Raw genomic sequence first — 20,297 nt, 5'->3', positions numbered from 1 at the left:
GATGTTCCAAGCCCCTGCCCTGGTCAGCGACTCCTTCCACTATCCCAGCTTGCTCCAAGCCCCATCCAACCTGGCCTTGAACGCTTTCAGAGTTATCCTCCATCTGCCAGGGCCTCACCACTCTCACACGGAATTCCTTCCTAATCTCCAGTCCAAACCTGCCCTCTGTCAGTTTGAACCCATTGCCCCTTACCCTGTCACGACATGCTCTTGTAAGTAGTGTCTCCCCATCTCTCCTCTAAGTTCCCTTCAGGCACTGGATGGCCACAGTGAGGCCGCCCCAAAGCTTCTGTGCAGGCAGAACAATCCCCGTCCCTCAGCCTTTCCCCACAGCTGTGTCCATCTGGACGCTGTGTCCACTTCTGGGCTCTTCAGTGCAAGAAAGACAAGGAGCGACTGGAGGGGGTCCAGGCTGGGGTCTGGAGCATCTCCTTGATGAGGAGGGACTGTGGGAGCTGGGCCTGAGAGGGTGTGGGAATAGCGAGTAAACTTGGAAAGAGGAAGGCTGGAAGGGGCGTGCGTGCATGTTTGTATTAGCTCTAGGGAAAGGTTAATTACAAACACAGTAAATACTCACTCTGATTTTGAAGCGAATAACCATCACACTTCCTGGGGTGGAGGAGGAGCACTAATGTGCTGGGCTATGACACAGCAGGAACACAAACTTTCCCAGGTGTTCTGCCTGGATCTGCACCTGGGATAGTGGAAGGTGTCCCTGCCCATGGTTGGGGTGGGATGGGTTGAGCTTTAAGGTCCCATCGACCCAAACCATTCTGGTTCTGTCTGTGAGGATATGGCAGTGCCCCGTTCACCCTGACTGTGCCAACAAAGCCATTTTATTGCTCACAGATGGGTGCAGTTTGCGCTCCTCCAGCCCTCCCTCGCCCTGCCAGCCTCTGACTGATGTATCTTCTGGGCACATTTTTCTTTCCTTCCTGAGAACATCCCCTCGGGGCAAGCTTAAAGTCTAATAAAGAGCAAAGGAAGTCTGCTGGACTGACCTTCCCGAGGCATTCCAGGCTGCCACAGTGCCCTCGGACCCCCGTGTGACCCCCAGGCTCCCTGTGGAAGCCAGGCTGCTCTGTGACAGTGCCCTGTGTGACACTGCATGCGGGGTTCGTGCTTTCCCTGCACGTTCGTGTGGCTCCACAGCCATGGGTGAGGTCAAAATGCTGCTGAGATAAAGCAACATTGGGCAGGAAAAACCCTTGGAATTAAACTGTCGCTTGCAGGTAGAGAATTCTTTGAAGTGCCAGCCCCCCCCAAAACTGCACATTGTACCCCTCAGAGCTGTGTCCTTGGCAGCACTGGCTTATCCTGCAGCCTTACCCTTCCTGGTGGGAGGGCACGAGAGGGGAACATTTCCTGTAAAAACACATTCCAGATGCTGGAAATCATAAAGCTGGATTTTAATGCTGGTTAACTGCTGGATTAGAGATGCTTCACTATCTTTGCACTTTGTAGAAGTGCCTTTATTGCCATAAAGGAAAATCACACAGAGGTGTCAAGTCTTATAATGAGCTAAAGAAAATGGAGCACAAGAAAGCCTGAGGCTGAAATTAAACATTGTAGTAGCTGAGCAAAGGCTGATGCTGAGGTACAGCAGGGTGCTCTTTGGGGACAAAACGTATTCTGAGAGGTCATCATTAGCTCGGTGGGGGGGCAGAAATGGGTGTAAAGCAAAGCCCCTGCCTGGAGCACTGAGCGCTTGCCCTATTCCCATTCAACCAAACCCAAGCTGTGGGGGAGAACTGACCCTAGGAGACCAGCCTTGCGAGAAAGAATTCGGAGCTTGTGAGGAAGGGTTTAGGACTTGTCCCCTGCCTGGGCTCTCCTTCCCTTGCAACCACAGAGGCAGCACAAATTTCCTTGGCTGGAGGGTGAGCAATGAGCTGAGAGCTGAGAGCCTGCATTCCCCATCCTGGCAGGAGCCACGGACGCTGTGCCAGGGGTCCCGTGCGCTCCAGTGGCCCCGAGTCCCCGTGGAGACACAGCTGCAGGCACCGGGGCTGCGGTAGCTGCAGACAGCAGTGGTCAGGCATCCATGAGCACAAGCCTGGCACTGTTCAGGTGTTGGTATAATTTTTTCCTGGATCAGCAGATTTAAAACTGCACTGTGCCGTACGTGTTAAAATTAAACTCAGAGCTGATGTTAAAAATGCCACTGCTCAGTCATGTATCCTGCCTGATTTTTGTCTTCCTTTAAAGAGCATCCCCACGGCTATAGGATATCTAGGAAGCATGGGTTTCTTTGGGAATCCGAGCTTTATCAAATACTCAGTACACTCTTAAAATATTTCGTGGTTTGGAAGTGGCCTTGTATGGCTAATGGGTGGACACTGGGGACAGAGAGTTTGGGGACACATGAAGCTTGTGCTCCCATTCGACAGCCCACTCAGGAACACTAACACAGCAGAGGAACTGCTGATGGAGCAGATGGGGAAAAACCACCGACACAGACCTGGCTCACAGGCATCCACCAGCCAGAAATGGAGGACGACTCTCACCAGCAAAATCCCTCCGCTGCAAGGCCTCGCATTCCTTGTGCTTTACAGGTAAAATTGGAAGTGTGATAAATGTCAATTTTTTGTTTGTTTGCAACATGCTGCTGAGCACAGAAGCCGAGCAGGCCAGCCTTTCCCTGCCCTGTTTAGAGCAGCTGGGCAGGAGCCTCCTGAGCTTTGCAGAGTGTGAAATCACTGGTTCAGGCAGCTGAGGGTGCCAAGGTAGGAGCAGAACCACCACAGATCAGGACTTGTTTGCGATGCATTAAAGTGTTAATAACCATCAGCAGTGCAGGGCGCATTCCAGGGCGTGAGCTCTCAGAGCACCTTGAAAGCACTTCCTGAATGCTCAGGGACTTCTCTTTCTCCCCAGTGCCTCCCAGAACACCTGAAGATGTGTCTGGGTGGCTGCGTGTGCACCTCCCTCGCCCGCTCCATCCAACACTTCGGCAAGTGCCAGCCTGTTTGTGTTCTGATCAGGTTCCTTTGGGAGGGCAGCTCTGCATCTCAGGGAACCAGGCTCTGCACCTCACTCCAGTCCGGGTGGGATCTCCGGAGGGAAGCCATCGGATGCAGAAGTCAGCACTCTGTCCCTCAGATTTCTGCTCTTCGTTGACCCTGCAGATCCTGGTGTTTTTAAGGAACGCTCATTGGAAAGGTAATGGCAGAGTCTGACTAATGCTCTTTCTGGGTATCTATTAAATTGTGGAGTGACTGTTTAAGATGTTTTCTTCCAGGCATTCGGGACCTCCTCAGACTTGACTTTACATCCTTCTCTCTCACTTTTTATCTCATTTTCTGCCATGCCTTTGTCTCACAGCTTCACCCTGCAATGAGGCACACGGGCTTTAGGCACATGAATAGTGAAACAGCTGGAGGTGACAGACCTCATGGCTTGCTTAATGCTCTTAACTTCCAGCACGTCTCTTCATTATCCTGTCTTCTCCCAGGGCTTTGGAGAAGGACTGGCTAGTCCATACTGGCTAGTGTGGACACAGGTTTGTGTGCAGTGTGGGTTCTTCCTTAGCCTTCACAAGTACACGAGGGCTGTGTGAGACACTCAGGTGGTACCAGGCAGAATATTCTTTACTCCTGTAAATGCTAACCTACATATACAACTACTACATCCATTTTCAGGGTGTGGGGAATGGTCATTTGGAAGGAAACCAATAGGAATCGATTAGCCATTAAGAAATAGTATTTGGAGTTTAGGGTTGGAGTTTTTTTGAATGATAACCTGAAAAAAACCAAAAAAAACAATAAAAAAAACCAAAAAAAAGAAAAGTAGTCCAATAACAACTCATTTGTTTCCTTAATGAGTGCAAAATACTTATGTAAAGCACAAGAGTTATCAAGCAGGATTCTCTTGCCACAGAACAGGTACAGCACAGACAGTAGGATTTAAATTTCCTTCATGTTGTCTTCCTGTCTTGAAATTCAACCTCATTCTCATGGGAAACACTTTTAGCTCTCATCATCACTTTTAGCTCCTCAGAATGCAGTGGTGATGAGGTGCTGGGAGAGGAGGCACTGGGGGCACTTTGCTCCTTCTGAAGGTCCCCGCAGTGACCTTGCCTGCAGAAGAAAACACTGCAGAACTGAGCAAGCAAACGCTGGGGCAGTGATGAGCTCAGGAGAGCAGGGACCGGTTTCTTGGTCACTGAAACTGGATGCATCTGTCCTCAGTTTGGATCTCTGAATGCATCTCACTGAAGTCTGCTTTTATGATCAAGAGGAACAGGCATGCCTGGGTTGGCACCAAAGGTACCCATATAGAACACAGCTTCTCTGGCAAGGCTGGTTTCCTGCGTGGGCTAGAAAGGAAGTTTAAGGTAGCATCTCCTTACAGTCACATTTTGATTCTACCACTGCATTTCTTAATCCCAATCCACACTTGTGCTGCCTTCCCTACCTTCCACATCTATCAGCAAAGTCCTCTGATGTTTTCAGAAAATCTCTGCAGAAGCTTTTTCCTCAGGCCAGGCCTCTGACAAAGGATCTCTTCCAAAGCCTCTCTGGTCCTGCTGTAATCTCAGCTTTCCCCATCTTTTCCCCTCTTTTACCATGGATTTTTTTTCTCTTGGGAAAACAAGCACAACCTATCCCTCAGGTGTGGCCTCTTCATCAGGTGCTGAGTGAGCTGCACCTTTCTGATCCCTTATCTCTCAGCAGCTGCTCTTTGCCCTGGGGGGTGAAGGTCCTGCACTCTGGTCCTGTAGCAGGCTCTTCTCTCCCTGAAGGGCTGATTGCCATGTCTTTGGAGAGCTTGGAGAGTGGTGTCCCCCTCTCTTGGGATCACTGCATTGGTCTGCCCTGCTGAGCTGTGCAGGGGTTAATGAATTCGTGCTTATACAGCTTTTTGAAGATGAAAAGTGCCATGGAAGGGCTCTGTTATTGTTACCATGTATGAAGAGGTCTGTACCAGACCCAACCGTATTGTGTTTGGCCACTGGATGTCACAGCTGCTCAACACACAATGCAGAAAGGAAAAGTGCTTACCCAGCAATGGGCAGCAGCAGTTTCCAGAGCCTTTCCTTGTTCTGTGCACTGTTTGTTTGTTAAGGGGCTTGGGGTCTTCTCCTCTGTTTGTGCACTGCTGATGTTGATTTTCAGAGAGATTGAGCAGCAATTGTGCTTCCTCTGCCTGCCATTACACCGGGAGATCAGGAGCAAACGGAACACTTTTAAGGGGAGCAGTGCAGATAGGTGTAATTCACCAATAGCACCGTGAACAGGTACTGGCACACGCTGCCAAGCTGCTTTGTCACAGAGTCATTCCTCCTCTATCCCATGCAGTGCACAGCACAGAGCCCTGGGATGATGGAAACATTTCTCTGAGACCCTCTCTTGACACAGCTCCTTCAATCCTCACACTCAATGCAGTGGGAAGTTTGGCCTCCCCCTTCCTAATCCTCCCTTCATGCTTTGCTTTCTTCCAAAGTCTCAAGCAGAGATCCAGAACGTGAAATCCCTTTCAGCAAAGTCTGCAGAGCAGCTCTAAAGAGGCATTACAAGAGCTGTATTGACGTTTCCTGGAAATGGAAATGAAGGGGGATTATTTGACCGTGTTCTCTCATTTTTATAGCATCACATTGTCCTTTCCTCCACCTTGGGGAAATGGCACTGAAAGGCTGCTCCTGCCCACGGTACAGCGAGGTGATAACCACCCCAGAAGTGATGTGAACATTAAAAACAGAACACTATTTTAAGATAATCCAAGGGTTATAGCTATAACTAAGAGTAATTGGCTGAAACTGAGCAAAAGAAAATTTAGGTTGACAATGAACTGCAGGTAGCTAATGCTGAGATCTGTTAGACCGTGAAATGGAATTCACAGAGGAAACCTCTCTGCTTTCAAATGGGCAAATCCTGCCTTTAGGAGCACTGGTGTAGATCTCTGGTGTCTGTCTCTGACTGTCTCAAAGCCCATTTCTACCACAAAGCTTCAGCAGAATCAATAAAGGTGTCTGAATTTGTATCAGAAGAAAGTAAAAAGGTGTCCCTGCCCATGGCAGAGGGTTGGACTAGATGTTCTTTAAGGTGCCTTCCAAACCCAACCATTCTGTGATTCTATGATTAAATTTAGTCAAATACATCAAAATATTATATAAGATGAAGGAGGTCTAAAGGGATTGTGTGAACTGGAGAAATGAATTCCAGCACTTTTCTACCTCTGTGATCTCTGTATGTACTTGAAAACCAGGGGCAAAAGGGGGGGAAAAAAAAAACCATGGGCAAAATTTCAAAGAAAAGAGGGCCAGTTTTGGAAATAAGATGTAGAAACATTACAGGAATTGTTGAATAAAAGAATCTCATGTTTCAATCTGCACAGCTATTGTCAGCTTTCCTCAGGGGTCTGGGCCTGCCAGCACTGGCTGATCTTTGTCTTTCATAAAACTTGTGTAGGCTCTGGATACTTTCACTCATCCAGCACAACCTCAGCAGAGAGGGCTCTGTTTGAAGAGGTTTTAGACTCACTTAGAAAAACCTGGATAGCCTGACTGAAGGTACTCTGTCCATCTCACTTCAAACAGCCTGTTCCTGGTCAAATGTTTGCTGGTCTGGGGAGTGATGCAGCTCTTACTGCAAGCCCTGCCCGAATTCCTGCTTTTTTTTTTAACCCTTTCAAGTTCTGGGTCAAAGGAGCACTGAGGTTTGAGCCAGCTACTTCAATGCCCTGTCAAGGTTTTAATGTGGCCACCAATACTCAGAATGTCAGACTTGAGCTGAGCTTTAGGCCAGCGAGGACAGAGAGAATAGCCTGGGAGAAGCAGGATTTAAAAGATGGCAAAGAGTCAGGGAAAACTGTAGAGATAAAAGTGAAGTGCATGGAAGCCAATGATGTGGGATAAAAGGCTTATTTCCTACTGCAGTCGAGGCGGGAGGGGGAAGGCTGGAGTCTGTGTGAAAGTTCCCTGCCCTTGGGAAGAAATCATGCCAAGAATATTCATGGCTGATATATACAGCATCAGATTTTATCACTGGCTAAATCTCAGCGCAGAGATGAGTCCTGTTACAGTCTTCACCTGTGAATCCCCAGTTCACCTCAGGCATGGAGTTCCCAGGCACTTTGTCCCTATTTCTCTCTAGCAATTATATCCAGGTAGCAAAAGAGCTGACCAAGACAAGCCTCAGGCCAGCCAGATTTAACACCACATACATTAAAAAAGCTCCAAGATCCAGTAACCAGTGGTGGATGTGGGCAATACGTTATATGGGAGAAGGACTTCCACAATATTCAGCTTGTAGTTAGAAGCTTAATATCCAAATACATTTAAATCACTTAATTAGAATTATTGTTCTGTCCTAACCCCAAAACAAATTCATGCTTTGTGCCCTTAGTAAATCCTTTCCACAGACTGCTGTCTTCATAGAATCACAGAATGGTTTGGGTTAGAAGGGACTTTAAAGACAATAATTTGAGCTAACAGAGATGTGGGGTTTGGATGTGCTGAGCACCCACAGCTCCTGCTGATGTCAAGTGAAATGTCACAAATGTTGCAAAAGCTCCATTAAAAATTAATTCACTGTCATCTCCAGTTTCCTGGCACTGGTACATTCCCGAATGGGCTTTAGTTCAAGTCCTTTGTGCAGACTGGGCTGGCTGATCAATAAAGCACAGGCAAGGGAAGCAGCTTGTCACCGTGTGACATCCATTTCCACTCCCTGGTGCCCTCACAGGCAGGTGACAGGAGAGGTGCTCCAAGCAGAGGTGAGCTCCTGTGCCTGACTCTTCACGCCCTCCTGTGCTGCTGTGTGGAATCCTGAAGTGCAAAGAGGTATAAACCCCCAAAATTTCACCCTCAGCTAATTTCAAAGCCTATTTACACAACTGGATACACAAGGATTAAGAAGTGCATTGCAGGGCATGTTTGCTTAGTTTGGTCCATACACAGTTCAGTGCAACCGTCAGAATAAATGACTTCTTTGGAGGAGAGAGGGGAAAAAACACATTTGGTTAATCAGCTCAATATTGCACCAGTTCCCAAAGATTAAATAGGCACTGCACCAACAGCAACCCAGGAAAGGCCTTTTAATGTTAACAATTCACTTGCAAAGAACAAAATTTTGAGTAGAAGACCTGCTTCTGTTCTGCAGCACAGAAACCTGAGTTCCCATGGCACCTGTAGCTCACCTGTGGCTCTTAGTGTTGAATTGCTGTTATTATTCATAGAATGGCTTGGGTGGGAAGGGGATGCTGAGGAGCAGCTTGTTCCAACCCCCCACCATGGGCAGGAACACCTTCCACTATCCCCAGTTGTTCCAAGTGCTGTCCAACCTGTCCTTGGACACTCCCAGGGATGGGGCACCTGGGGCAGTTGTGCCCCAGGTACCAACTGTGAAGAAAGAAGTGAATGGAGGGTGGTTCATACTCAGGGAGGCAGAAAAATCTTTCCTCACCTACCTCACTGCCCCCAACTGCCTGTGCTGCAGCATCTCGGGGCCTGTCCTGCCCAAACTGCAGAACAAACTGCCCCAAACTGCCCCAAACTGCCCCAAACTGCCACACCAGGTCTGGGCTTGGGACCCTTCTGTGCAGCTCAACTGACCCTCACCCCTAGACTCACCTGAGTCACCTCGCTGAGTGACTGAAAATCACCTTGTTCCTGAAAATAATTGCCAATTTTATAACAAGAGGCAGGCACACTGCGAACAGAAGTGTTGAGATATCACTGATCTGAGCTGCCTTGCCTTGTGTTTAATATTGCTGCCTGACACCTAAAACCAACAGCCAAGCTATGCTGCTTTTGTTGGAATCGCTAGTTCTTTTCCATAGAAGGTAAAAATTCCATTCCTGGGGAGATTTCTGCTCCCCTTTTGTTTTGGAACCGTGGGTTTAGGAGCTGGGGGCCACGGCTGGGAAGAAAGGGCTGGCAGCAGTGTGTCATTCCTGGAGGGAGGAGGAGGTTTTTCAAAGGGAATGGCATTTGCCTGGTGACAGGATACAAAAAGGCAGGCAGAGAATCCGTGGTCTGTTCCCTGTTCTGCCAAAGGACTTTTACTGGACCATAGACAAGTATTTGCTTGGGACACATTTTTAAGGAAATCAAGTGTCTGAAGAGATACAGAAGTCCACAAGAGCATTTAGACACCTGTCACCTGCTCGTTTTTATTTGCATTCCTGTATGATTTTTGAAAAGCCATCAGGGTTTCAGTCTCTTGTATGGTGCCTGTATCTTTCAAGTCTAAATGGTTTTTGAGAGCTCTGAGTTTTTCAAAGGTTGCAAATCTCTCCCATTCAAAACTGGATTTTCAGTGATGAGGGAAGGTGCTGAAAGTTGAATGCTAAGGCTCAGGGGTGTGGAGTGCTTTAAAACGCAGTCTCAGGAGTCTGATTTTCAGACAAGCTTATAAGTGTCCACAGTTTCGATTTCTGGTAAGATTATGAATGCTCTGCACTTTTGAAATCCAGTCCTCTAAATGCCCTCTGCCTTGGCTCCTTGCTCTGTGTAAAGGGAAGCAGGTCTGAGAGCCGGGCTGGGTATTTTTGCTTACAGAGCACTGCTGCACCGGTACTTGCAGCGAGCAGCTTTTCAGCCCATTCATGGGGAATGAATGGACAGGAAAAGCGGGCAGAGCTGTGCAGCAGCCGGGGTCAGACAGCGACCCCGAGGGCATCAGCTTTGGCCATCGGGGGAAACGCGTCCCCTCTGCAGGGCCAGCTCAGCCAAGGGGGTCAGCAGAGCTGACTGGCCGGACAGATTGTCTGCGGGCATCGTTGGTGTTACTGCCTGGGGTGGGCGAGGAAAAGGGCAGGAGAGGTGCTGGAAAGGCCAGACCCGCAGTAAATCAGCATTTAGTGGGGGGTTGTCAGCATCCTGAGGGTGTTCTGCAGCAATCACTCCCCTGGGCTCTGGCTGCAGGTACAACACGGACATGCTGATGGCAGCGCTCCTGCTCCGCCTGCTCCTGGCGCCTCTCAGCCACACCCACGAGGTGCCCTGGACATACAAAGGTAACGAAAAACGGGGCTGCTTTGGGGCTGCTGCTGCTCAAGAGGCTCCCTTCCCTTTTGTGCTGCAGAAGCAGCTTGGCTGTCCCTTAGCGAGAGATCACAGAGCAGCTAATTTATTCCACTTTATTGATGCCTCTGTGTCTTGAAAGTGATTCTCCTCAATGTCACCTCTTTTTACTTCTTTGTGTGGTTAGGACACATTATCAGGGTTGGCAGCACAACGAGGTTCAAACAATGGGGGAAACCTTCAGAATGTGTTAGAAGAAAAGCTGCCCTTTGGGTGATCCTGGAAGGAAAAGCTTTAAATACTGCCTGCTTCTTATTTTATTGTCATATCCCAGGCAGTACAGAGCACTGAGAAGTACTTATTTAGGTATTTATATTTTTTGGGGGAAATTTTATCTAAATTTCATTTGTCAGGGGGTTGTTTGCAGAACTCACTGAAGTAAGTGTTAATCCTTTTATGATCTTCAGTGGCCTAAGCTAAAACAAAGGATATTGCTGAAGAGTTGCAATAATGCAATTGCTCTCTCTGTAGTTAAAAATAACTAATTGCTGTCAGTTCCTGATCCTAAGCTGAGCCTTCCTGCCTATTGCTCTGATCCTATTCACACACTGGTTAAGAAGCCAATTCCACACCTCTGGCAGTCGGGACCCGTTTAAATCCCCATTTCCATGTAAACACCGCTCCTCTTCTGCTGGAGGTTCAGTCTCCAGCCATCACTGAGCTGCTGCTGCAATGCAGGTTTCTTACTTTGCAGCACAGTTGTCCTGCAGACACAATAATGTGCATTTTCACTCTGGGGAAGGCAAAGCAACCTTTCATGGCTGCAGTTCCTGGTGTTACAATAATTAGATTGGCATTTCCTGCTGGCAGGTGAGGAGAGTTCTCTGATTCCTGACTAACAGCACTTCCCCCCGCGCCCCTGTCACCTCCCTTGCCTCCCCTCCAGGAGAAGGAGAGCTGGACGAAGAGCACTGGGGACAGCACTTCCCAGACTGTGCTGGCAAGCAGCAATCTCCAATCGACATCCAGAGGAGAAAAGTGAGGTACAACCCCCTGCTGCTGCAGCTGGAGCTCGGTGGCTACGATGGGCCCTTGCAGGGCCAGTTCAGGATGACCAACAATGGCCACTCTGGTAAGGCTGGGGGGTGTCAGGCTCAGGGCACTGCAGGAGCAGATCTCTTGTTTTAGCTATGGAAATGCACTCACAGACAATGCCCTTTTCTTGAACTCACTCTGCCATCTCACTTCGTTCTGCTCTCTTGGGTTTGCTGTTTTCCTCACTCGCCCAGGAAAGCTCTCCAGAAATACATAAATAAACCAGACAAATAAAAGGCAGTTAGGTCTCTGCAAGGTGTTTTCTCTGTTGGACATGAAAAAGGGATAAAATGCATCTGGAGAATTCTAGATTGACCCTTTCCTTTAATGTGCTACGAGACAACAGGACTGCAGCAGTGAGTGGTGTTTGGGCCACACTGACTCCTCTGCATTCAGAAAAATGCATCTCTTGGCCTGTATGTTAATAAGAAGTGACAGGAATGGAAACCTTTGCATCCCAGGTTTGGTTGGATGTAGGTCACCCAGAGTACCACACAGAGCAGGATCCTTCCCTCACAGCCAGAGGATTGGTATTTTGGGGCTCAGGAAGGGAAACTGAAGCACAGCACATGTTAAAAGCCTGGCCTTTGGCTGCACAGTTTCAGGGCAAGGCTTACAATTTAGGAGATCCCAGATTCCCCTGCTGCAATCTGTAATTCATTTCCTAAATAATTCATCAGCTGGTACTGTTGGGATAATGCCTTTGGACTACAGATAAGCAATGAGAGAATTTTCTGGCGGCTGCAGTGGAGAGAGGATGAGTGCTTTTGGGAAGGCGTTGGGAACATAAAGCTGTCGGCTCTTGAATGCTGCACAACAGCTCTTCCTTGCTCTCTGTAACAAGGAGGGAGAAAAACGGTGTGAGGGCAGCGCAGTGGAGAGGTGAGACAAAGTGCCAGCAGAGGAAGACTGTTGTGATTGTGTTCCTGAAAATTGTACCTCCTTTTGTGTTGCCACACAGACTCAGCGTTCAGCTCGAAGCTCTCCTGTCAGCACTACTGCCCTGCCTGCCTAGACATTAATTCTTGCAGGTTTAGCTTTTTTGACTGCGTGTGTGTATTTGCCCATTCTTTTGTTAACTTCCCAACAATGATTTTCTGATGCGGGGCAGTTTCCTAAAGCACAAAGACAAACGAGTGTCCCTATTCACAGCTCCTGTGAGTCAGGCTGGGGTTTTCTATTGGCTTCAGTGAGATGGGACGGGGCAGCAGAACCTCTCAGGGAAAACACTCAGCAGATTTGAAAGGGACAGCCGAGGGATTTATCAGCAGGACTCTCCTTACAGGCTCTCAGAGCCAAACCCCAAATGTCTCACCCAGGAAACCAGGTTCATTTTCTCTGTAGCTGTGTTAGCACCAGGCTAAACCCCACCTGCTAAGGCCTGTTTGCTGTGGTGTGAGTCTGGGTGCAGACACTCACACACAGAGCCTTGGGTTAACAAAACCTTTTGTATTTGGACCTTTCTTTTCGTTTTAAAGAGGGTTGGTCCTCCAGCTGGTAGCAAGGACAAGCACAGCTCTGAAAAATTAAAATATCATCCATGTGTGCATCTTCCTCCAGGGGCAGATTTAAGTGGGACCTGAAGTGTGCCCCTCGTCCACTCGGCCTCCTCAGGGGCAGAGCTGGGCAGGCAGGCTGGCTGTGTGCGCTGTGCCTGCAGGGCAGGGCTGGGCAGAGTCCAGTCTGCAGAGCAGGAACGCTGGGGAAGGCTCAGCTGCACTCTCACTGCACAGCCCCAGCTCATCCTGATGCCTTTTCCTGGTCTTAAAATCAAGAGGCATACATGGTTAGAAGGGGAAAAGGGATTTTACCTTGGGATTTATTTTAAGGATCCTTAGGTGCACACGTCCAGGTCATGTGCATCGAGATGCACCCCACCCAGTCTGTCTCTGTCTGTGTCTCTGTGTCTCCCAACATTGGGTATAACATTCTAGGTGTTACTAATTAGCAGATCTATCAAAGATTCCCCAATGAGAGGCTCAAGTGAGCCCCCCTCCCCAAGGAGCCTTCCCCTGGATGGTTCTATCTTGGTTTACAGAATGTGTTCTGGAGGGGACCTTGGGGTCTGGGGCACACTGATCCCTAGCTAGGAAGCTTCTAAAATGTTGAGTCTCTTAGCTTGACAAACAAGTCCAAGAATGGAGGCAAAAAGCACTAGGAATACAGAAGTTGTAAAAAGGTATAACAGGGGTATAAAAGAAAAGGCAAAAATCTTCATGGCATCAATCCTCCACCGCCTGGCAGAGCCAGAGCAAAGCAGGAGCGAGGCACTGCCAGCTCAGAGCAGTCACACTTGCCACTCACCTCCACATGGGTGAAAAGTAGCAGCAAACCAGGCTATTCCCTACCTTCGTGCTTGCAGCAAATATTTGCTTAGAATATCTTAGAGGAGCCTTAAGCTTGTTACAAACTCACAACACGATTCCCTGGCTGTGTTTTGTAGAAAGTAGAAACCCTGGTGAGGTGCTTGAAGTAAATAACCCTCATTATGGAAGGCAGTCAGCAGGGAACTTGTGAAGAAGGTAGATTTTTTTTATCCCTCCCACTCTAGACCCTTTGGGATATTACAAGGAAGCATGCTTTTATCTTGTCTGTCTATAAACAGTTCACAAACAAAAGCAACTCCTCAGAAACCCAAACTATGACTAATGAATAATGTGCTGGGCTGCATTTTGCAAGGAGGGTTGCTAGTTTTTATGACATGCTGGGGGCCTCCATTTAGATGAGGCAATTCTCCACTTTCGCTCCCAGGTTTATTAACATAATCTATGATTTGTGGCAGGGAATTAGCAGAAGACAAAGGGTTTGTGACTACTCCTTGGCAAGGAGAAGAAAACAGGTTTGTCTCCATGAATCCTTCAAGCAATGACACAGCCTTTTCAAACCTACAGGGCTCTCCCAGAATGGCTGGGCCTCAAAAATGCAGAGTCCAGAACACTGGGAATTATGGTGACAGATGAGGCCACGCACTGTGTTGATTCCTATTCCCCTTTTCTGCCTTGGAAAGGAAGTGGTTAACAAATCTGTGCAAGATGTGCTGTGCAGTGTGAGAGCTGAGCATTAAAGCCTTTCTTTCGTGCCTAATGCCAAACCCAGAGCTGCTCAGGGAGAAGGAGTCTGCAGGCACTGCTGAGTGCCCAGTCCTGGTGTGCTGCACGAGCCTGAGCCCAGGAAAGGTTTTAAGCACACCCAGCTTTAAACTTCAGTGTTTTCCCTCCCATACTGGGGTCGTGACTGTGCCTGCTCATTTCAGGGGTGCCACTGGCACTGTAGGAACCACCACAGGGGTGGGCAGGGCTGCACGCTCTGCTGTCTCCAGTGCTGTTATTTTTCAGTTCAGATCGATTTGCCACCCACCATGAACATCTCCAGAGGGCTCCCAGGTGTCTATACAGCTGTCCAGATGCACCTGCACTGGGGTGGGCTGGACCTGGAGACCAGTGGCTCCGAGCACACCATCGATGGGATGAGATACTTCGCCGAGGTTCGTGTGGCACAGGGGCTGCAGAGAGGGGGCTCTGGGCCTCTCACGCTGGGAAACTGGGAGCTGCAGGAAGAGCCTGCAGGAAGCAATGCAGAGGCACGGGGGGAAACCAGGGCTCCCACAAGGGTGGGTGGTTGGTGCAGTGGGAGGGCTGAGCCTGATGGTGCTGGCACAGAGGGCTCCAAGAAAAGCCAGGGCAAGAGCACTCGTGTCCTTCAGAGCTGGAGCTGCTCCCCCAGAGTCACCACAAACCTGTTAAACCAAGGTCCCTTTGGCCTGCTAGGAGGCACAAACAGCAGGAGTTTGGGTGGTGAATGTCCCTTCAGTCTGTTCCTCTAAAGCACCCAGAAGCCATTCATCACTTTTCGGTAAAAGACTCTCTCTCCCGACAGCTGCACATTGTCCACTACAACTCTGCTAACTACTCAAGCTTTGAGGAAGCCAAAGACAAGCCCCAGGGGCTGGCTGTGCTGGCCTTCCTGTACTCGGTAGGTGTGACCCCGGGCTGGGGGCAGGGGGCACTGGCTGAAACCTCCCTCAGGCACAAGCAGCCGTGCCACCTTTGTACAGCTGTCCCAAGGGATGGTGCCTGACACCTCTGTAGGAAGCTGTGCTGCTTCCCCTGGGCCGTCTGGGCTTCTCAAGCACCAGCCAATACCACTTGGGAGCCCCAGAAAACTGCCCCATAACTAGTATTATATATACATATATATATAAAGCAGTATCAGGTGTGGCAGCTGGGGTTTCCCTGCTGTGCCTCCCAAGCCTTGCTCTGCTTTGCAGTGGGAACACTTGATTCAGTGTGGATTTAAAAGTAGTGAAAAAGAGTCCTGTTCACTGTTCTACCCAAGCTGTACAGGGCTGACCACGCCTTGCATTGCCCGGCCTATCAGGAGATCTGTGGTGGTCTCCCGGTTCATCAATTAGCCCCTCCCAGCTGATTAGCAGTGAGAAGGACAGGCAGGTCACGCCTTTTGACCAAGTGTCTGTGCTGTGTTTAGGATGGGCACTTTGAGAACACCTACTACAGCGAGTTCATTTCCAAACTGGCAAGAATCAGGTTTGCAGGTAAGAGCTGGGAACGCCCTTCTCTGTCCCTGATGCTCTCACAGCCCGTGTGTACACGCTGGGGCTGGGAACATCCTCAGCCCTGCACAACTCCAGCCAGCCCAGCCCAGCCCAGCCCAGCCCAGCCCAGGGCGGTGGGGAAGGTTCCCAGGGCAGCAATAAATACATCCTGGAGGTCTGTGCAATGCACTGCAGCACCAAATATCAGCTTCCTGCAGCCTGCACACCCATTAATGCCTCCTGGGAGCACCCCCAGGGACTGGCAGAGCACTGAGAGCAGCTGCCACCATCCCCAGGACCCAGATATCTCTGACTGACAAACCACAAATCCAGAAAGGGCCATTCATTCCTCTCCATCTCCATCCAGTTACACCAAAGGTCTAATGAGCCAGTGCTCTGGGCAGGGGGATGTGCCAACCCCAGCTCTGAGAGCACTTTCACCTCTCTTCCCTCCCCATTATCTTCTAATACCATCTCTCTGCTTCCTTTTGAGGTCAATCAACAATGCTCAGTTCTCTGGACGTCCAAGCCATGCTGCCAGAAAACCTTGCACACTTCTACAGGTACCAGGGCTCCCTGACCACCCCCCCGTGCTCCGAGAGCGTCATCTGGACCATCTTCCACTCCCCAGTTGTCCTGTCACATGCACAGGTCAGTGCTGGCTGTCACCAGCTTCTCTTCCCTCCACACATTTCCTTTTCTGTCCTCCAGGGATCTTGGGAACAGAAGAGCTCTTAGGGCATCTCTCATACAGAGCTTTTGGGCTGGATTCCTGAGCAACTGGAGTTACCGGTGGCTGTGATTCTACATCACAGCAGGGTCAGGCTGTGTAGCAGGTGACCCGAGGTCTGGTGACTGATAACAAAACTCTCTGCTCAGTTAATCTCAGGCACTCTGAAGCACTATAAAAAGGAAGAGACCAGTGAGAATTAACAAGGCAAAAACTACTGCAAGAGAGTCCCCCTGAAAAGAAAAAAAAACAAAAAAGAGCCATTCATAACATTAAAATAATTACAGAATAATTGGCAGATTTTAGAAGGTATTTCAGGGGGTTTCCTTGTCTAGACTTACACTGAAAGTAATGCTTTAAAGTTAATAAATAATAAAGAAGCATCAGAAACATTTTCTTCCAGGAGAAGAACAAGATAAAACTGAGACCACAGTAGTGGGGGATCACAGTGTGCTCTCTTTGAAAAAGAAACACTCTTTTTGGCAGGGAAGGCTGCAAGGCACTTGTGAGAAAGGTACAGAATAGCAGCAAAATCTCCATCCATGCATATCATCAGGCAGGTGTTCAGAACTCCCCCCAGGCCAAATGCCTTTATCATGAATTACCTGATAAGAGCCTCACGTTCTGTTCCTTTCCCTCGCTGCTACTCAGCAAGAGACCCTGAGGACTCCTCTCTAAAGAGTTGCTCAGCCTCATCCCGAGCTGCAGGATGTGCACTGCAGCTCCAGGCAGAGCTGCTGCTGTGCCCAGCCCTCTGTGATGTCCCTGTCGTGTCCTTGTGCTGTCCCCAGATCCGGCTCCTGGAGAACTCCCTGCTGGACTGGCACAACCGCACGCTGCGCAACGACTACCGGCACGTGCAGCCGCTGCAGGGCCGCGTGGTGGAGGCCTCCTTCCGAGCCCACCGCGCCCAGGGTAAGGGCCACAGGACCCAGCACACCTGGGGAAGGTGGTGAACTGCAGGTGATTTCAGCTGGATGTGCTGGAACCCCCCATCCCGGGAGCAGCAGTGTCCCTGCTCAGGTGGAGGTGCCCATTGTGTTCCTGATTGTCCTCAGGTGTCCCCATTGTGTTCCTGATTGTCCTCAGGTGTCCCCATTGTGTTCCTGAGTGTCCTCAGCTGTGCCCATTGTGTTCCTGATTGTCCTCAGGTGTCCCCATTGTGTTCCTGATTGTCCTCAGGTGTCTCCATTGTGTTCCTGATTGTCCTCAGGTGTTGCCCATTGTGTTCCTGATTGTCCTCAGCTGTGCCCATTGTGTTCCTGATTGTCCTCAGCTGTGCCCATTGTGTTCCTGAGTGTCCTCAGGTGTCCCCATTGTATTCCTGATTGTCCTCAGGTGTGCCCATTGTGCCCCCAGTTGTCCTCAGCTGTGGCCATTGTGCCCCCATTGTGCCTCCCTGCTGGCACCCCGTGTTTAAGGTGTGTGCCAGCCCTGCCTTTTGAGTGTCACACACCTCCAGGGTCGCTGATGCTACCTGGCACCACGTCAGGACCCTCAGCTCAGGTGTGTCTGGTGCTTGGACCGTGGCGCAACAGCTCTGGCTGAGCAGCCAGGCACCACACAGAGGAGAGAAGCTGCATTTTAAAACTAAGGGTTTGCTTAGACTAGAAAATGTACCACATGTAGGCCCCAGGCTTCTGTAAGTTCAGCTGTCTGATTGCTCTAGCCCAGTGTCATCCAGAGGAGTTCACCCTCAGGCTGGACCAAATCCAGATGCAGCTCCAAGACATGAAGACAGAGCTGCTGAATGGACTGAGCCACACAGGTGAGAAACACAGGCTGACTCCAGCTTACCTTGTGAGGATGAGGAGCCCGTGCCCTGCCGACCCTGGTGGCCTAAATCATTGACAGGTTTGGTACTGACACCCACAGGTAGAATTTTGTCCCATATCTGGGCCTGCTGATGGAAATCCTGTATCATGAGGGCCAGCCCTAACCCAGCTACTCCCACAGCAACTGCAGCTTTCTCCTGCCACATGGGAGCCCATTTTTACAGACAAGTGAAAAATTTCAGCTCACAGTTCCCCCGGGATAAACAATCATCCTCTCTATTGTACACAACATGAGAAAAGAGGAGGAAGGAGGGAAAAAAGTGATTTCCCTAAACAGTTGGGTGGGGGAGCTCAGCTCAGGTTTTCATCATTTCCAGCCCCTTCCCTGCTGGCACAACACACACCAGTAACTGGAAAGCTCAGACTACACAGCCCTCAGTTCTGTGGGTGTATTCTCCAGGATTTGGACTTATTTACAGGAAATGTAACTGCTGGCTTTTTGGTTATTTCAGGTACGAAATCCAGCACCTTTCCAGCTTTCTACTTCCCCGTGGAAAACATTGAGAGCTTTGTGGAGGTCCATCCCCTCCGTGCTGTGTCCCTCCAAGCCTTCACCTTGTGTTTCTGGAGCAGAGCCCAGCCCGCTGGCAGCCAGACCATCCTGTCCTACTCCACTGGGGAGAGTGACCACGAGCTGCTGGTGACCGTGGGCGCAGAGCTGGGGCTCTGGATCGGAGGCCACTTCCTCAGCTTCCCCCTGCAGCACGGGGCGCAGGACTGGCTGCACCACTGCGTGACCTGGGCCTCCCAGGCAGGAGCGGCCAACCTCTGGCTCAACGGGGCAGCTGGCAAAGCACAGAGTGTCCAGAAGGGCTACGTGAGCCAGGCTGGGGGGACACTGGTCCTTGGCAAAGACAGGGACACTCTGCTGGGGACGTTCTCCAATGGTTTTGCAGGGTGGATGACGCAGGTGAACCTGTGGAGCCGAGTCCTCAGCGCCGCAGAGGTTCGGGCGCTGGCGCTGTGCAAAGCAGGGCAGCTCAAGGGGGACGTCATAGCCTGGGGACAGACCCCCATGGCCCTCCTCGGGGGGGTGCTTCTGCACAATGACACCAGCTGCCACTGATCCCAACCTCTGGGGTTTTTTTGTTGGGAAAACTGAGAAAATCTGAGATTGTTTGCTTGTTTCTGCTCCTGCTTTGTGTAGGCTCACTAAGCACCTCCTGGTGCTCTGGCATGTTTTTCCAAGAGAGCAAAGCCTCCATCAGTGAGATAGAGGCAAAGAACTGCAGGATTTGGCACAGTCCAGCACCCTGGGTTGTTACATCCCTGCCGAGGGGTTGATTTAGGTCCCCATATATGGATCTTTCTTCATGCCAAAGAGCTGCTCTCTGGTCAAAGGAGCCACTTCCTCAAATAAAATTTCTCTCCCATCCTTCACGCAGTCTGTGTCTCACCATCTTCCCTGCATGTGTCCTTCCTTCTGTTTGTCACCATCAGCTCACCACCCCTTTCCCTTGCAGTCGTATCCCACAGGAGGGGGGGGGATGTAAAGCCCTGGCAGGACAGGTCTTGGGACAGGCCCTGTGCAGTCCCTGTGTCTTGACTTTGCCTCCTTTTCTGTAGTGGATGTAGAGACAGAGCATAGAAACAGCTCCTTTTCCAACATTTACATATCACAAATTTGAGGGCAGAGATATTATATATATAACCTAATTTTCTAAGGTTAAAGCAAATCATGTGAAGGATTCTCCATCAACCACACCAAATCTGTGCCAGGCTGTTCAACATTTCTGCTTTTTTCAAAACAGAGGGCGGCACACTGATATAACAAATTAAATTTAATTTCCCCTTGCTGGACCCTCAAACACACAAGTGCCAATTCCTCAGAGGAATTTAGTGCACTCCTTACACACGACTGCCCCACACCCAGCCCAAGGGCTGGCGTGTGTCCCCCAGGACGTGTCAGTCAGGACACCAGGGACACACATCACCTCAGGTCATCGGCTGCTTGGTCACAGAACTGAGCTGGCTGAGGACATTTCCCTTTCCTTGGGACAAGAGGAGGACTTGGCAGCATCTGGTTTTCGGCTGGGTTTGATTTTAAACGTCTTTTCTGGCCTTAACAGTTCTGTGATTCTCAGATCAGCATCAAAGCAGGAATCCCTGTATTTGTTT

At 49.9% G+C, this 20,297-nt stretch overlaps 2 protein-coding genes across 4 annotated transcripts in view; one reads left to right on the top strand and one right to left on the bottom strand.

Annotated features, from left to right (window-relative positions):
• Positions 1 to 2,792: 2,792 nt before the first annotated feature.
• On the top strand, positions 2,793 to 19,559 carry CA6 (carbonic anhydrase 6). 3 transcript variants are annotated; one of them, XM_017743990.1, is made up of 10 exons: positions 2,800 to 3,162; positions 9,869 to 9,960; positions 10,914 to 11,099; positions 14,398 to 14,546; positions 14,939 to 15,034; positions 15,548 to 15,614; positions 16,108 to 16,265; positions 17,136 to 17,259; positions 18,014 to 18,112; positions 18,632 to 19,559. In XM_017743990.1, the coding sequence occupies exons 2-10, from the start codon at positions 9,882 to 9,884 to the stop codon at positions 19,243 to 19,245; spliced, it is 1,572 nt and encodes a 523-aa protein (XP_017599479.1). In that variant the 5' UTR covers positions 2,800 to 3,162; positions 9,869 to 9,881; the 3' UTR covers positions 19,246 to 19,559. The 3 variants fall into 3 exon arrangements, with proteins under 3 accessions (XP_017599478.1, XP_017599479.1, XP_017599480.1); XM_017743989.1 differs by lacking the exon at positions 9,869 to 9,960 and having other exon boundaries at positions 2,793 to 3,162; XM_017743991.1 differs by lacking the exons at positions 2,800 to 3,162; positions 9,869 to 9,960 and having other exon boundaries at positions 11,000 to 11,099; positions 14,403 to 14,546.
• Positions 19,560 to 19,942: 383 nt separating this feature from the next.
• The window catches only part of LOC103622245 (solute carrier family 2, facilitated glucose transporter member 5), an 11,706-nt gene continuing 11,351 nt past the window's right edge, over positions 19,943 to 20,297 (bottom strand). The window contains exon 14 of the mRNA XM_008641154.2: positions 19,943 to 20,297. The gene's annotated coding sequence lies outside the window, so the exon portion shown is untranslated.

Source organism: Corvus brachyrhynchos, unplaced genomic scaffold, assembly GCF_000691975.1.
Source record: "Corvus brachyrhynchos isolate BGI_N302 unplaced genomic scaffold, ASM69197v1 scaffold68, whole genome shotgun sequence".
In the NCBI taxonomy this organism is placed as follows: Eukaryota; Metazoa; Chordata; class Aves; order Passeriformes; family Corvidae; genus Corvus; species Corvus brachyrhynchos.
Note: the sequence above shows the minus strand (reverse complement) of the source record. Positions and strands in the feature narration are given on the sequence as shown.

Bases quoted from the DNA above. Each gene is read 5' to 3' on its own strand.
- CA6 (XM_017743989.1), top strand. From the start codon at position 2,850: ATGCTCAGGGACTTCTCTTTCTCCCCAGTGCCTCCCAGAACACCTGAA. The intron at 14,547-14,938 runs GTTCGTGTGGCA...CTCTCCCGACAG, and splicing joins GGATGAGATACTTCGCCGAG to CTGCACATTGTCCACTACAA. The intron at 15,615-16,107 runs GTAAGAGCTGGG...CTTCCTTTTGAG, and splicing joins GGCAAGAATCAGGTTTGCAG to GTCAATCAACAATGCTCAGT.